Genomic DNA, 18453 nt, shown 5'->3' with positions numbered 1-18453 from the left:
TTGTAGGATAAATCTAAATGTGACTGTCTGAATCAATAAAATAATGTTTCTTTGTAGGATAAATCTAAATGTGCCTGTCAGCAACTAACTGTAGATGCCACAGCAGTCAGTTCATCTGGGAAACCTAATCCCAATGCTGGTATGGAACACCGACGTCTTAAAGAACCTCTAATAACTGGGTAAGGTTTTATAGCTTGTTATTTATCAACTTTCACCTGGTACATATTCAAATACTGGTTTTTGGCTAATTTCAAATACCGCAAATGTAAAAAAACATAAGTACCCTTAAAAAGTAAATTGATTAGGAATTACATTTTGTGACTAGAAAAGAATTAAAAAATAAACACCCATGAACATGCAGTAGCTTACTAAAAAGTATTTATTTATTATTTAAATGAAGAACACTTGTGGAACTCATAAGGATCAAAATTATAGCATAGCTCCTCATATGAATAAATATTCATTCAGTTGTTGTCTGCTCTTTGATCAGGTTGTTGTCGCTTTGACACATTCCCTTTTTCTTTCTCAATTTCATCTTAATATATTTTTATCCTTTATTAACAAAATCAATAATATCAGATTACTTAATCAGTTGCTGATTTTACAGCATCATTTCATTGTAAAAAACTTTTTTAAGAAGCTTTCACTTTTGATTTTAATTGAATTTGAATCCTTTTATCATCTCAACAGTGGGGGCTCGCGTGTGTGAATCAATTTTGTTTTCAAATTATAGGATTTTGCTATTTTTTTTTCAATAAATGAACTGAATTGTATATTTGATAGACAAATAAAATAAAAAAACGTTCTTCTGAGCTCACAATCTGCCTTCGAAAAAAAGCATGCATTTTTGTTAAAGTACTTTTTTTCTGTTGAACTAACAGCAGAAATAGAGGTAATATTGAAATAAAAAAAAGAACTAATTTACAGAAATCACTTAAATTTTACAAGAAAAGTACAGCTTATTTGAAAAAATAATAATTGATATAACAAAATATCTCAATTTTCATGCAAAAAAATGTCATTTGTGCAAAAAAGGGAAATAATTTGGAGCTTTTTCAACAATATAAACATTTTAAAAGTCATCTGGGGCCAAAACAAATCGATTTTTTTGGAAGATTTTTGTACTATATCATAAAGTAACAACTAATAGGGTAACAAATAAAATTTGTAATGAAAAGTGAATGTTTAAAAGTTTGCTGAAATTTTGTACCCTCGAGCCTCCTTAACAGAAATCTTGAGATTTTTCATTAGTATGCCCATAGAAACTGTCTTCCTCCTGTATGTTTCTTACCACCAGGTAAGGAGTAGGTCCCGTAAGACCTTTTTTTAGCCCCAAAATATAACAGTTTTACAAAACAGTTAAAATGTAAACTTTTAGGTATTTATTGGACAGTGGAATGATTCTGCTACATAAATATGGGTTGTTTTTGGCAATACAATGCACACATATCGAGTACTAGCACCATTAAGTCACGCTAAATTACTGAAATCTTCACAATTCTATCATTTTAGATAAATTTTAGACGGTTTTCGTGTAAAACGAAAGTGGCCACATTCATGTTCATCCTTAATATTGAAATGCGAGTTGTATTTTAGGATAATACATAACATATATAAAGGTTTTGGATGAACAGGGATGCGGCCGCTTTCATTTTTGACAAAAACAATTTGAAAAGTGACATATTTCCGACATATTTGGTAAATTTTTCATATTTGAGCTTGAATCGGATGGTTTTTAATGACTAAATCAGTTTAAAAATTTCACATTAACTAATTGATTCAATTGAAATAGACACTTAAGGATGTACTTAGGTGAGGTTTTAGAATTTGTGTCAAATGTTCAGACTCCTTGGTGTTTTTCCATACAACACAATGTAAAATATTTTGCCCTATAATACCCATTTATTTTTCCATATAAGATTAAATACCCCATGAAAGGTCATTTACCAAAATATTAGAAGATTCTTAATTTTCTTTCTTTTGTTTTGAGACCCAATAATACCGATGCAAATATAAGGTAAAAGTCCGAGTCAGTCTTTTCCCGCCATATTTTAAATTTCAAATATCTCGAAAAGGAGGTCCATGACCTATCAATATTTTTAGCTTATTTGTATCCTTAATTGATGCTCTACCAGCTTATAGTATAAATTTTAACTTCTTGATTTATTAATTTTTACCTAACCTCACATAAATACATCCTTAAGTGTTTAAAAAGAGGTCAAAATCTTTCGTCAGATGAACCTGAAATTTTATGTCCTTATGGGACCTACTCCTTTGATTCACGTAGGTTTTACAGTACTAATTTGAATGATAACATTATTATTTCAGGGTGTATGAGGTTTTACAGTACTAATTTGAATGATAACATTATAATTTCATGGTGTATGAGGTTTAACAGTACTAATTTGAAAGATAACATTATTTCAGAGTGTATGAGGTTTAACAGTACTAATTTGAATGATAACATTATTATTTCAGAGTGTATGAGGTTTAACAGTACTAATTTGAATGATAACATTATTATTTCAGAGTGTATGAGGTTTAACAGTACTAATTTGAATGATAACATTATTATTTCAGAGTGTATGAGGTTTAACAGTACTAATTTGAATGATAACATTATCATTTCAGGGTGTATGAGGTTTTACAGTACTAATTTGAATGATAACATTATAATTTCATGGTGTATGAGGTTAAACAGTACTAATTTGAATGATAACATTATTATCTCAGAGTGTATGAGGTTTAACAGTACTAATTTGAATGATAACATTATTATTTCAGGGTGTATGAGGTTTAACAGTACTAATTTGAATGATAACATTATTATTTCAGAGTGTATGAGGTTTTACAGTACTAATTTGAATGATAACATTATCATTTCATGGTGTATGAGGTTTAACAGTACTAATTTGAATGATAACATTGTTATTTCAGGTGTATGAGGTTTAACAGTACTTATTTGAATGATAACATTGTTATTTCAGAGTGTATGAGGTTTAACAGTACTAATTTGAATGATAACATTATTATTTCAGAGTGTATGAGGTTTTACAGTACTAATTTGAATGATAACATTATTATTTCAGAGTGTATGAGGTTTAACAGTACAAATTATTATTTCAGAGTGTATGAGGTTTAACAGTACTAATTTGAATGATAACATTGTTATTTCAGAGTGTATGAGGTTTAACAGTACTAATTTGGATGATAACATTGTTATTTCAGAGTGTATGAGGTTATACAGTACTAATTTGGATGATAACATTATTATTTCAGGGTGAATGAGGTTATACAGTACTAATTTGGATGATAACATTATTATTTCAGGGTGTATGAGGTTTTACAGTACTAATTTGAATGATAACATTATTATTTCAGAGTGTATGAGGTTTAACAGTACTAATTTGAATGATAACATTATTATTTCAGGGTGTATGAGGTTTAACAGTACTAATTTGAATGATAACATTATTATTTTAGGGTGTTTGAGTGCAATGCAAGCTGTTCATGTGATCAACGTTGTATCAATAGAGTAGTACAGAATGGCCTTCAAGTCAGACTTCAAGTATTCAAAACAGAGAAAAAGTAAGAAAATACCTTTTTCATTCAATTTGCATCAAATGTGTTTGTATAAAAATTTGGTTTATTCATCCCTGAAACTCTCTCTTTTCCAAATTTTGTAGATATGGCTTTGTTGGTAATAAAATATATGTTAAATAAATGTAAATACATTTTAAGGGAGTTGGCTTCTCAGTTTCATTGTAATTAACTTTTCAAAACACTAGCATATATTGATAGGGGATTGATAATGGAATCAATAGAGCAAAAAAAATATATAGGTCACCGTGCTTGTTCTCAAGATATTAGCCATTAAAATTTTGGCGGGAAAATGTTCTCTCTTGACTTTTCATAGCTTTATCATTGACAGGTTTAAGTCTTCAAAAACTATTAAAAAATGATTAAAATTTTATAAGATTTTAACAGACAGCTTATCATTTTACATGTAAAAGAATTATAAAAAGAAAAATGGGGGTCACCAGGCAAAATTTGTTAAGGCATTCAAATGGTTAAAACCAGAGGATTCCGAAAATCTGACCAAAATTCCAAAACTTGACAAGCCAGCTTCCTTAAATTATACTGATCAGCATGATGATTAATGTTTTTCACTAGACTGCTTGATAATATTAATTGTGACCCTGGTTATGGATTTTTAGTAGGTAAACCAAGATTAGATCATTGTTGAGATTTGTTCACTCATAGGACATGATTTTTTTTCTCTTTGATTATTAATCTTTTTTTCTTAGGTTCTGTTATAAATGAATTCTGATTAGTATTGAAGAACAGAGTTCAGATGATCAGTGTAGGACAGTCGGGCCAGCCGAAGGCTGGCCCGAAATTTTTTTTTTGGGCCAGTAAAAAATTTACTTCACAGGCCCAAAATGCAAATTGGTAGCCCAATTGTTTTACACATTTTTTTTTCCATGTTGACGCATAAAAAATGAAAAAAAAACAATATAAATTCTTAATCCTTCAATCAAACCTTGCCGACACATAACACTAAAAAAACTTTCCAATCTTCATTGTCACTGAATTAATGGAACCTCACTGTTCAGTGCCTAATATAGATCGATATAGGGTATTGAAGAGAAAAAAGTGATCTCTCTGTCTCATTTCATGATGAGAGTAGCGAGAAGTGAAGTTCCACTTCGGTTGCATAGTGATTTCGTGCCCGTCACTGAAGATTTTGTTCTTGTGTTTAAAATTAAACAGTTTTCTGCGAATTGATCTTTTAAAATTAGTAGATCTTAGTACTGGGAATTTCCGCGGTATTCTATTCGGTCACATTTCAAAAGGTTGTATTTCAGTCCAAAATTCAGTGCAAAACAAAATCAAAAGACATTTTATAAACGTAATATTTTCTGATCACTTGTTTCTGTTCTTGGAGGTGTACTATCCACAATCGTATGAAAAATATTTTGACAGGTTCTCAGTTGTATCCACAGGCACTTGTTTCTATCCATGCTCTATGGATAGTCGACCTTCGTATGGATAGAAACAAGTGCCTGTGGTTGTTTCCGTGTTCGGAGTTCTTTTCAAAATTCCCTTGTCCTTGTTTGGTTTAGTGGGTCAGACGGGATTTTACTGTCAATGGCTGTCGTTATCTTTTATAAAACACAAATTGTTTAGCGACCCCCATTGCCAGTAAAGCGTTATTTGACCTACTAAACACGCAATATCACGCACAATGTGTTTGTCATCCGTCATGTTAATATTCTAATGCACGTATTTTTGTTCTATATGTGTATCCTTCCAATTATGGAACACCTCCTCAACTTGTACGTTTTAAAGATGTGACCAGAGGATTTCCGAAAATGATTGTTCCGAAATTGGGTTGCGTTATTTATAGGAGTAATTACGATTTTGAGAATAATAATGCACTCGCCCAATGATTTATTTTTGGGTCAGTAACTACCTATCTTTTTACAGTTTCTAATCGCCCAAACAAGGTTTTGGTCGCATTTGGCGACCAGGCGACCGGCTGTGTCCTACACTGATGATTAGTTTTTAATAGATGAACTAATGTATAGGACTGTACCATTTTTGTCCAATATTACAAATTTTAAAATGGACTCAACTTATGTTGAGATGTACATACAACCTGATATACCTATTAAAAAATGGTCTGGTCTGTTATACATATGGATTAAACCATTTTTGTCCAGATTTACCTGTTAAAAAGTATGATACCCTAGTCCTATATGGGTATATCCCATTGTAACTGGATGTCCCTGTTTTAGAAAAAACTGTTATGGGTCAAACCATTAACTAGATATTCAAGGGTATATCTGTTTTGTATGGACAAGACTAATATGAAAAAATACATTTCCAGTTTTTATACGACTGCAAATTTTGAAAAAATTTTCGTCGTATATTGCTATCACGTTGGCGTCGTCGTCGTCGTCGTCGTCGTCGTCGTCGTCGTCCGAATACTTTTAGTTTTCGCACTCTAACTTTAGTAAAAGTGAATAGAAAACTATGAAATTTTAACACAAGGTTTATGACCATAAAAGGAAGGCTGGTATTGATTTTGGGAGTTTTGGTCCCAACATTTTAGGAATTAGGGGCCAAAAAGGGCCCAAATAAGCATTTTCTTGGTTTTCGCACTATAACTTTAGTTTAAGTTAATAGAAATCTATGAAATTTTGACACAAGGTTTATGACCACAAAAGAAAGGTTGGGATTGATTTTGGGAGTTTTGGTTTCAACAGTTTAGGAATTAGGGGCCAAAAAAGGGCCCAAATAAGCATTATTCTTGGTTTTCGCACAATAACTTTAGTTAAAGTGAATAGAAATCAATGAAATTTAAACACAATGTTTATGACCACAAAAGGAAGGTTGGTATTGATTTTGGGAGTTTCTGTCCCAACAGTTTAGGAATTAGGGGCCAAAAAGGGACCCAAATAAGCATTTTTCTTGGTTTTCGAACCATAGCGTTAGTATAAGTAAATAGAAATCTATGAAATTTAAACATAAGGTTTATGACTATAAAAGGAAGGTTGGTATTGATTTTGGGAGTTTTGGTCCCAACAGTTAAGGAAAAAGGGGCCCAAAGGGTCCAAAATTAAACTTTGTTTGATTTCATCAAAATTGAATAATTGGGGTTCTTTAATATGCCGAATCTAACTGTGGATGTAGATTCTTAATTTTTGGTCACGTTTTCAAATTGGTCTACATTAAGGTCCAAAGGGTCCAAAATTAAACTTAGTTTGATTTTAACAAAAATTGAAACCTTGGGGTTCTTTGATATGCTGAATCTAAAAATGTACTTAGATTTTTGATTATTGGCCCAGTTTTCAAGTTGGCCCAAATCGAGGTCCAAAATTAAACATTGTTTGATTTCATCAAAAATTGAATAATTGGGGTTCTTTGATATGCCAAATCTAACTGTGTATGTAGATTCTTAATTTTTGGCCCAGTTTTAAAATTGGTCTAAATTAAAGTGCAAAGGGTCCAAAATTAAACTAAGTTTGATTTTAACAAAAATTAAATTCTTGGGCCTCTTTGATATGCTGAATCTAAACATGTACTGAGATTTTTGATTATGGGCCCAGTTTTCAAGTTGGTCCAAATCAGGATCTAAAATTATTATATTAAGTATTGTGCAATAGCAAGTCATTTCAATTGCACAGTATTGTGCAATGGCAAGAAATATCTAATTTCACAATATTGTGAAATAGCAATTTTTTTTTTAATTAAGAGTTATCTTTCTTTGTCCAGTATAGTAAGAAAGAAATATCTGCAAGAATTTTTTTTAATTGGAGTTATCTTTCTTTGTCCAGAATCAACTTAAATCTTTGTTATATACAATATACAATGTATATTCACTTTTTACTACCAACTGGTAAATTTAAATAATCTTTACCATTCAGTGATAACAAGCAGTTTTTTTTACATCTTAATATTTTATGATGTATTTAAATGAGTAGTAATTGTTGCAAACTCCATTAGAATATTTTAATTGAAATTAGTTTTGGAATAAGGGAAAGGGGGATGTGAATAAAAAATTGGGTTCAATTTTTCTCATTTGAAATTTCATAAATAAAAAGAAAATTTCTTCAAACATTTTTTTGAGAGGATTAATATTCAACAGCATAGTGAATTGCTCTAAGAGAAAACAAAAATTTTAAGTTCATTTGAATACATTCATTCTGTGTCAGAAACCTATGCTGTGTCAACTATTTAATCACAATCCAAATTTAGAGTGGAATCCAGCTTGAATGTTGTGTCCATACTTGCCCCAACCGTTCAGGGTTCAACCTCTGCGGTCGTATAAAGCTACGCCCTGCGGAGCATCTGGTTTAATGCATACCCCAAGCCGGGGGGGCCGAACCCCCCTTGAAAACAAATTAGCACTGTTAAAGTCAACATTCTGTTAGAATTGTGACTGCTAAAGTTCAGGGCCGTAACTACATTGAGGCAAATGAGGCAAATGCCTCATGTTAGAAATAAAAAATAAAAAAAAACTGAAACAAAAGATTGTCTTAATATCAAATTGTTTTTACGGAAAGTGTCTATCAAGAAGCAAGTCCTCACTCTCCAGTGTCGCCCCTGTTTGTTTTTCGTGGTCCAAAATTATATTTTACTTTTAGTTTTCAAGTTGATGGTCGATTGTTTGTATTTCTGTGTCCGGCCGCTTTTGTCTTTTTTTCATTTATTGTCCTACTTTATTTCTATAGTCTGAGTGTTGATTTTCATTTTTAAACGTGTGGTTTTGCATGCCCACCGATGTCCAGATATTGTGCGAGAGAAGAATAGACGATGCTACAAGACCCCAAAAAAAAATGTTCGTTTCTGGATGGTTAATTGAACTTGATATCAAAGAAAACAAAACAGGCTTTTTGGTAGATAAAACTAGATAGCTGAAATGGTTTAAATTAAAGTAAGGTCACCAATTTCCCGATATCAAATAATTTGAAAAAAAAAACAATAATGTATTGCCATATAAGCTTTAACAATATTGAAGGGTTAAACTTTTTTTAAGTCATGTTCAGACCCTTTAACAGAAAATAAAGGAATATGGAGTAAATGTGCACGAAACCTAATCACACACAAAGTCAATGCAAAGAAAAAATACTAATGATCAATGGTCTAAGTTGCTGGAGGGTTCATCAAGAATAAAATAATCTGCATCAATACCAAGATTGTCCCTAGTGTAGACTTAATCAGTACTAGTACTTTAAGTATAATACTGCACTGTCACTATATTTATGACTTATAAATTTAGTCATAAAAAACCACCAAAGTCTAAGCACAATACAAGACGAGAACAGACAGACGGATCCGGTATTAATGATTATGAGAATTACGTTTTTTGCTTCATCCTACATATCAGTCTTCAAATGTTGTCCATAAAACGTAAAAGTCTTAAATTATAATGAATCTATGTTTTTGCTTTGAGACCAGAATTTTGTGGAGAAAAAAATAGGTAAAAATCAATCGCGTTTCAATGTCAGAAAGAGTATAAGAAACGCTCAGAATGCATGGTTTTGCGTTATTTTTCTCAGAGCTTCTGGGGGCCTTTAGCCGCCCCCAGACCCCTCGCCCAAAAAATTATTCGGCAATTATATTTTGCCTCACTAATAGAAGAGGCTAGTTACAGCCCTGAAGTTGAGTTCGTGAGTCCAAATACCCCCCCCCCCCCCCCTTGAAACTTTCTGGCGACAGGCCTGTACTGGACTTGGGTTCTTATAATTTTAAGGGGCATATAATTCATATGAAAAAGAAAGACAATGAATAAAAAAGTAGATTTACTATTAGAAATCCCCTTCAAGCTTACCTCATCAATACCTTTTAACAAACTGTTGACATGCCATCTGATGTTAAGAAGAAAGACATAATTGCATGTGTTTCTTTTAGCTGCATAGCTGTACAATCAAATATTATGTTTTGAACTTTTCCAGAGGATGGGGTCTCCGTTGTTTGGATGATTTGGCAAAAGGAAACTTTATATGTATATATGCAGGTCAGCTGCTAACAGAACAAGGTGCAAATGAGGTTTGTTTTATCTCTTGGTTTACTTAATAAGATGTGTGTATGTACTGATGAAATTTTCTATTAATGAAGAGAAAAATGATGTAAAGAGGTTTCTGTCAGAACACAAAAGCTCTGAAAGAAATTTTGTTAGTTGAATCCATATCAGATATGTGTATCAGCAGAAATCATTCTAACAATTTTTTCCTCTGAAAAAGGTTTCAGAACTGGTTGGCCTATGAATCATCTCTAGGCTCTGGTAATTGTATGTTTTGTCATTCCCTACTTTACACTGTGTTTACTATATTTTTATTTTATTGACAGCTTATAAGAGAACCTCTTTGATTTGTTTTAATATAATAAAACATGAAAAAGATAAAAGGATTTACCCAAATCTTTGAAAGAACAACAGTCACGTCAATCATTGACAATCTGCTTCTAGATGTACAAATAAAGGCAAGCAACAACAAACAATACATGGTCCAGATAGCTTGACTTAGTAGGACAGGAAATTTTCAAAGCATGCTTTTATTTGATATATTGTCCAACAGTTGACTGGAGGACTAGTTTAATCATTATGGTTTCACACAATACTGTAAACAAAATAATGCTACATAACAATTTATTCAGATTTTTAGAAATGCAGTTTCTTATGTCACCAATGTTTTTCACATTTTTCACAATCATAAAATCAATGCAACAATTTCTGAACTGTCAGTTTTTCATTTTGTGTTTTAGGATGGACAACAGTTTGGTGATGAATATTTAGCGGAATTAGATTACATAGAAGTGGTAGAGAGACAGAAGGAAGGTTATGAAAGTGAGGCTGACATGGACGAAGGACTTGGTGACGGGAGCGATGAAGAGGAAGATGTTGACGATACTGACGATGAAGGGGCCAATCTATCTCATAATGACACAGACAGGTAAATATCTGAATACTGTAAATTTAGAAATTATTGCCAGCATTTATTATTACGATTTTGTCATTTAAGATTATAACGCGATTTTTATTTATGCAATATCCAGAAAATCCTGTTTGATTCAAAGAAAAATTATCAAAATGGGAGTTTTGATTATTGCGATGATCACCCTGCAGCATTTTTAAAAACATCACAAATTTTCTGAATTTACAGTTCTATAGATTTATTATAATAAATGGAATTTCAATTTGTTAATGTTTAAACTACACATTCAAATTTTCTATGAAGTGCAAATTTTCTATAGGCTTGGAACATCAAATATCAACGAAAATACAATTGTTCCTCAATCGACAAGTATTGGTATACATTAAAAATTAAATGAATCTGTGAAAATTGAAATAAAGAGATGTGGTATGATTGCCAATGAAACAACTATCCTCCAAAGTTAAAATGATGAGAAAGTAAGAATATAAAAAAGAAAGATGTGGTATGATTGCCAATGAAACAACTATCCTCTAAAGTTAAAATGATGAGAAAGTAAGAATATAAAAAAGAAGATGTGGTATGATTGCCAATGAAACAACTATCCTCCAAAGTTAAAATGATGAGAAAGTAAGAATATAAAAAAGAAGATGTGGTATGATTGCCAATGAAACAACTATCCTCCAAAGTTAAAATGATGAGAAAGTAAGAATATAAAAAAGAAGATGTGGTATGATTGCCAATGAAACAACTATCCTCCAAAGTTAGAATGATGTGAAAGTAAAAATATAAAAAAGAAGATGTGGTAAGATTGCCAATGAGTCTACTCTGTGCAATCAATCAAAATGACACTTAAATTATTCTTGTTATTGACCTGAGAGATTAGAATCTGCCTTGCATTCCCCTCATCATTTTTACCCAAAATTTTTCTTCTTTACAAATAGGAAAATCCTCTGCTGACACATTTTGAATGTTGAATGATTTTCATGTTCTATTATAGCGATTTTTCTGGTGATGATTATAAGAACAGTGGACAATCTGGCACAGCTCAAACCACAAGGTAAATTATGTTTTATTTTACTTTTTACATATCTGTAGGATTTCACATGTGCACACTGTGATTTTGTTAAATTACAATTTTTTATGTTCAAATTCAAATATTTATAGGACGATATATACCAAATATATTAAGATATTTGATCTAAAACTGAAAAATCAAAAAAATATTAGGACTAGAGAGCAACTCTCAACACCTTTTTTATAATGTCAATTGTATAAGGGAGATAATTCCAATTCAAATTATAAAAAATTGTACTGAAATTTATTAGGACAATATCAGCCAGTCTAACTGTGAGAAATTACTCTAAATCAGGATAACTGTATTTGCTTTTACCCCTTAACCCACAGAAGATATGTCACATGGATTCTGACTCTCCCATACATTTTTCTTTGAATATTTCCCATAATAAAAATGGAAGATTTGGTCCTTTGAATTTCTTTAAATAATAGGATCATGTATTTTTATTAGCTCACCTGGCCTAAAAGGCCAAGTGATCTTTTCCCATCACTTGGCATCCGTCGTCGTTGTCGTCCTGCGTCCGTCGTCATTAACTTTTACAAAAAACTTCTCCTCTGAGACTGGGTCAAATTAAATTAAACTTGGCCACAATCATCATTGATGTATCTAGTTTAAAGTTTGTGTTTAATTACCCGGCAAACCATCCAAGATGGCCGCCATGGGTAAAAATAGAACATAGGGGTAAAATGCAGTTTTCGGCTTATAACTCAAAATCCAAAGCATTTAGAGCAAATCTGAAATTGGTCAAGATCTATCTGCCCTGAAATTTTCAGATGAATCAGACAACCCATTGGTGGGTTGCTGCCCCTAAATTGGTAATTTTAAGGAAATTTTACTGTTTTTGGTTATTATCTTGAATATTATTATAGATGGAGATAAACTGTAAACAGCAATAATGTTCAGCAAAGTAACATTTACATGTAAGTCAACATGACCAAAATGGTCAGTTGACCCCTTTAGGAGTTATTGCCCTTTATAGTCAATTTTTAACCATTTTTCGTAAATATCCATGATCTTTAACAAAAATCTTCTTCTCTGAAACTACAGGGGCAAATTAATCCAAACTTGGCCACAATCATCATTGATGTATCTTGTTTAATGTTTGTGTTTTATTACCCGGCCAACCATCCAAGATTGCCGCCATGGCTAAAAATAGAACATAGGGGTAAAATGCAGTTTTTGGCTTATAACTCAAAAACCAAAGTATTTAGAGCAAATTAAATCTGACAAGGGGTAAAATTGTTTATCAGGTCAAGATCTATCTGCCCTGAAATTTCCAGATGAATCAGACAACCCATTGTTGGGTTGCTGCCCCTAAATTGGTAATTTTAAGGAAATTTTACTGTTTTTGGTTATTATCTTGAATATTATTATAGATGGAGATAAACTGTAAACAGCAATAATGTTCAGCAAAGTAAGATTTACAAATAAGTCTACATGACTAAAATGGTCAGTTGACCCCTTTAGGAGTTATTGCCCTTTATAGTCAATTTTTAACCATTTTTCGTAAATATCCATGATCTTTTACAAAAATCTTCTCCTCTGATACTACCGAGCCAAATTAATCTTAACCTGGCCACAATCATCATTGATGTATCTAGTTTAAAAATTGTGTTTTTTTACCCGGCCAACCAACCAAGATGGCCGCCACGGCTAAAAATAGAACATGGAGGTTAAATGCAGTTTTTGGTTATTAGTCAAAAACCAAAGCATTTAGAGCAAATCTGTCAAAGGGTAAAATTGTTTATCTGGTCAAAATCTATCTGCCCTGAAATTTAAAGATGAATGGGACAACTCTTAGTTAGGGTGCTGCCCCTAAATTGGTAATTTTAAGGAAATTTTGCTGTTTTGGGTTATTATCTTGAATATTATTATAGATAAAGATAAACTGTTAACAGCAATAATGTGCAGCAATTTAAGACTCAAAAATAAGTCAAAATGACCAAAATGGTCAATTGACCCCATAAACTGCAAAATAAGTTAGTGATGACATTTAAGTGTATTAATAATGATGCCCCATCATATCTTACTAACAAGTTTCATTATGTTTCAGACAGAAATCCGTACCCTTTGAGAAATGCTGTTCAAGGAAACCTCATACTCCCTAAACCAAAAACAGAATTATTCAAAAAATCTTTTATGTATTCTGGACCATTCTTGTGGAATAATTTGCCAATACCGTTAAGAAATATTACAAATATTAATTCTTTCAAATACAAAATAACAGATCATTTATTGAAATCAACCTAGCACTTGACTTTTTATGCTAATGTATGTATGCAATGTACTAGTATATGTTTGTGTTTTGTTTGATTTTTCATTACGAGGGCCTCAGGGAAGATTAGTTATATAGCTAACTGTGTAACCCTCTTAAAATAAAGTATTGTTGTTGTTGTTGTTGTTGTTAAGAAGTTATTGTCCTTTATAATCAATTTTTAACAATTTTCATAAAATTTGTAAATTTTTACTAACATTTTCCACTGAAACTACACGGACAAAATCATTATAGATAGAGATCATTGTAAGCAGCAAGAATGTTCAGTAAAGTAAGATGTACAAACACATCACAATCACCTAAACACAATTTTGTCATGAACTGTCTGCTTCCTTTGTTTAATTCACATATACAATGGTGAGCGACACAGGCTCTTTAGAGCCTCTAGTTTCCCTCCCTCTCGGAATAAAACACTCTCGGAATAAAACTCACAGTGAAATTGATTCATTTTATTGATATTACTAAACCATGAAAATCCATTTCAAAATATCTATTTGATAAACATGCCTCATAACATTTGAGCATTATCTTTTGGTTTGAATATTGGTTTACAATCATTATGTTTATTACAAAGAGTGCTATACCATCTTGCCAAAGTTGCAATGACATTCATTTTTTTCTTTCAGAAAATACCATGGGTAAAATTTTATTGATAAGGTTAAAATCTGTCTAAGCTGAACGGAAGTTCACTTTACTCAGATTTATCCTTGCTTTTCAAAGTTTCTTGTTCAGTTGTCAGCCTTTATTATTTTGTTATATTGTTTTGAAATTGTTCACTTTTCAGCTTTTATAATTTTGTTATATTGTTTGAACATGTGGTTATAACTGTAGGCATTGAATTATCATATATTTTGTCAAGTTTTCAGATAACAACTTTTCCCAATTTATGGGAGATATCTACCATGAGAGATGTTGACTTAAATTTTGAAATTATTTATTATATAAACTGAACATCTCACACTTAAATGAGTAGCTAAGCACATATATAAATACAGTGTACTCATTCAAACACTAAAGGGGACTTAATTGGGACCTCATTGGTCAGGTGTTTTTAAGCTTTAGATTTTGGGATTGACCCCCTCTGGATCCAGGATTTTTTTTTCTTCAAATTTCGGATTGTTGGGATTTAAATTTGGGACCTCTGAATTTCATACCTTTAAGCCCGGGAATTTTGGAATCAAAACCCGTGAGATCCCCACTAAATATTCAATATTTGAGTAGATTAAAGCCTTTTATGACAATATAAGAGGAGCAATTAGGTCTGTATGCACTTAAAATTCCCTATGGAAAAGTTGGCAGGTATTAATTGTTATAATAAATAAAGTGTTTTCACTGTAAAAGGTCAATTAGCATAAAATTGTATTGTAATCCACTTTCATTTTCAAAACACAAATTTTTTTGATTTTTCATATTGCATTGAACTATTGGGTGGAAAATGTTGTTCAAATGAATCATTTAAGCAAACTCTAGCTGTGCTCTAGCTGTGCTTTTTATAGTTTATGTGTAAATCTAGCTGTGCTATTTATAGTATATGTGTAATAGCTATGACCTACTTTTTTCAGAACCAGGAAGTGAGTTTATTAGATGAACTTGCAATGTTAAATAATAATAACATGAATAACATCCTTGCTTACAACTAACTTTAGTATAAGAAGTGAAATTATATCAGGACTAAGTTTCTACACCATGATCAAAATATTCATCTTAGGTTTTATAATGTTTTGTTATCAAACTGAAGTTATTAAGGTAAACTTCAAGCATTTCTTTCAAAAATGTGTGCAAGGTCAATGCTTTTCCAACCCTATAGAATTACTAAAAGAAGCATTCAATACTTAGGATTAAATGTTTTTGCTAGGATTTTGAAAACATGATTTAAATCACGTTTTCTTTTATTTACCTGTGCATTTTATTGCAAAATGTGAATTGTCCTGAACATGCATGAAATATTTGCCACAGGACGTTTAGCATTCTGCGATCAATTAATATTGGGGAATCTCGTGTCATCATGATTGTTACATTTCATTTTGAAAGAAGGTTAATTTCAGAATGACATGAGATTGCTGATAGTCAATCAAAATATAGTATTGAGGGGGAGGACAGGGGTAAGGGAGACAGGGAGAAAAGGGATAGGAGAAAGGGGGTAGGAGAAAGGAGAGGAAGGCTGGGAGAAAGGAGAAAAAGTTGGAGAAAGGAGAAAAAATAAAATATCTCTCCTTTTAAAAAATGATCTAATATTTCCAAGAAAAAATATCTCAAAAGGAGATGTTTTATTCTGATGGGAGAAAGGAGAATGGGGGTAGGAGAAAGGAGAAGAGGGGTGGGAGAAGGGAGAAGGGTACCCCCCTGTCCTCCCCCTCAGTATTATAATGAAACATGCACAAAATATAGTTCTAAAGTATTGAAGTACCAGTACTGATCCCTGCTCACTATACATATGGCGTTCAGACTGGTGGTCCAAATATTTCTGCTGATAATTGTCCATCTAAAACAGAAATATAATCCAAGGATTTTTATTTGTAAATAGGACAACAAATTTCACTAATATTGAATTACACAGTACATGTACAAGATTGGTAGACTCACACAGATATATTAAAGAATGATCGACACCTTGGCCAAGAAGTGCATGTTGGAAATAATGATTTCACACTGGCTCTGTTTTACATCTAACCTGCCATCAGAAACCAATGATAGCATGGTGTAAACAATACTAACTTACTGAACCTGCATCTATGGTATGCCATCCACCTGTGCTATGAAATATTGACATGGTCTCAAACTCACACACTGCATTTAGTACATTGACAATTTGCTCACAAAATGCATCTTGTTCAGTTGTGTATAAAACATTTAAGAAGAAAAATTATTAAAACAAAAATGAGTTTCATGATTCTGTTCCACATTTCAACTAGGAAATGTTTCAAAAACGTATTTTTGATTTCCTTTTAAACTAGATCCGACCATGGAGAAGTAGATGTAAAAAATTGACAGTGTCACCCATCTTTTGCTTTCAAATATTATGATTTGAACATTCCTGATAAAGGTACATTGAGAAAAGCACTTTGGCCACATGAAATTTCTAAAGTTTCTACTAAACACACACAATTTTTTTTTAACATATTTGTAATTTGCTAAGGGATTTTGGGGTGGGTTTTTTTTTAACTGTGACTATTTACTTTTAGCTGTTAGTTCTACTGATAACTCAGAAGTATTTCATTGTTTGAAATAGCTTATTTTATTCATCAATTTAAAAGTGTTTGTTAAGATTTTAAAAATGATTAGTTATTGCTTTTTTCACAGAAGGTCATCAAGAAACAGAACTGATGCGACAGGGAAGCAGTTAGGAAAAATAGTTCTACGAAGAGATTCTTCTAGGTCAGGTGTAAAAGATGAAGAATGGTAATTTTACCATTAAGTATTATTACCATGGTTACAGTAGTTTTTTTTTGTTTTAAGATCTCGCACCCCTGGGGGTAAAGTAATAGTCTCATAAGGACTACACATTTGTTCAAAAGACAACAATACTCAGAGTCCATTTAACTATTTTATAGGGAGTTATTCGACATTTACACCAAAATTTGCCAGCAGATTCTTTGCTTTCTAGTTACACAATTTGTCTTGAATTGCACAGTCAATTAAGAATTTAATTTTGAAGGTGTTTTTGTCATCAAATATTTATGTGTTTTTGTAAAATTTAATTTAATTTTAATAAAAGTCTCTTATATCTAAACTGTTGTTAATTCAAAAAAGGGTGTCACATGACAACATTATGAGCTGATAGACAAAACACTGTCAGCCAATCAGAAGACTTGTTACACCAAAATTAAATTATAGAGGAAATATAGTTAAATCCTGAAATGTATCTAGAAACAGCAAAATGATTTTTGGACCTCTGTTTAATGCTGATATGTCTAGGAATCAGAAATTGCATGATGTTTTTTACACTCCTAAGCATGACATAGACATTTTAGAAATCCCCCTATATATCCAAGAGCGGCATTATAATCAGTGTGTAGAATTTATATAACAGTTGTCAACTATATTTGAGATTGTATGATTTGAGCTGTGTTGGATAGAAATTGATCTTATGCAACTGCTTATACATACATGTACATGTGTAGGACTTTGATGGATTTCATGATATTCAAATACAAAATAAAAGATGATTTTTCATCTGTTTTGTAGGGTTCATTTATCAACTCTATTTTCAAACAGTGAAATGATTTGCATAGAGATTTTTCAACTGGTCAAAATATTTACAGATGTATTGATATTCATTTACATAAGTTTAATTTCTGGCAGACGAAGCACATTTTTAGCTCACCTGGCCCGAAGGGCCAAGTGAGCTTTTCCCATCACTTTGCGTCTGGCGTCCGGCGTCGTCCGTCGTCCGTCGTCGTTGTTAACTTTTACAAAAATGTTCTCCTCTGAAACTACTGGGCCAAATTGAACCAAACTTGGCCACAATCATCATTGGGGTATCTAGTTTAAAAAATGTGTGGCGTGACCCGGTCAACCAACCAAGATGGCCGCCACGGCTAAAAATAGAACATAGGGGTAAAATGCAGTTTTTGGCTTATAACTCAAAAACCAAAGGATTTAGAGCAAATCTGAAATGGGGTAAAAATGTTTATCAGGTCAAGATCTATCTGCTCTGAAAT

The 18453-nt window shown here is 32.0% G+C and overlaps 1 protein-coding gene across 4 annotated transcripts in view; it reads left to right on the top strand.

The window, feature by feature from the left end:
• Positions 1 to 18453, top strand: part of LOC134683163 (histone-lysine N-methyltransferase SETDB1-like) — a 75621-nt gene that overhangs the window by 48171 nt on the left and 8997 nt on the right. For 3 of the 4 annotated variants that reach the window (XM_063542272.1, XM_063542274.1, XM_063542275.1), the window contains 6 exons: positions 58 to 179; positions 3484 to 3588; positions 9465 to 9558; positions 10273 to 10460; positions 11440 to 11499; positions 17093 to 17191. In XM_063542272.1, the coding sequence (XP_063398342.1) occupies positions 58 to 179; positions 3484 to 3588; positions 9465 to 9558; positions 10273 to 10460; positions 11440 to 11499; positions 17093 to 17191 (668 nt within the window). The remainder of the gene's footprint in view (positions 1 to 57; positions 180 to 3483; positions 3589 to 9464; positions 9559 to 10272; positions 10461 to 11439; positions 11500 to 17092; positions 17192 to 18453) is intronic. The other variant, XM_063542273.1, reaches the window with a different exon arrangement.

This window comes from Mytilus trossulus, chromosome 9, assembly GCF_036588685.1.
Source record: "Mytilus trossulus isolate FHL-02 chromosome 9, PNRI_Mtr1.1.1.hap1, whole genome shotgun sequence".
NCBI lineage: Eukaryota > Metazoa > Mollusca > Bivalvia > Mytilida > Mytilidae > Mytilus > Mytilus trossulus.
The sequence above is the reverse complement of the archived record's forward strand: the minus strand, read 5'-3'. Positions and strand labels throughout refer to the sequence as shown.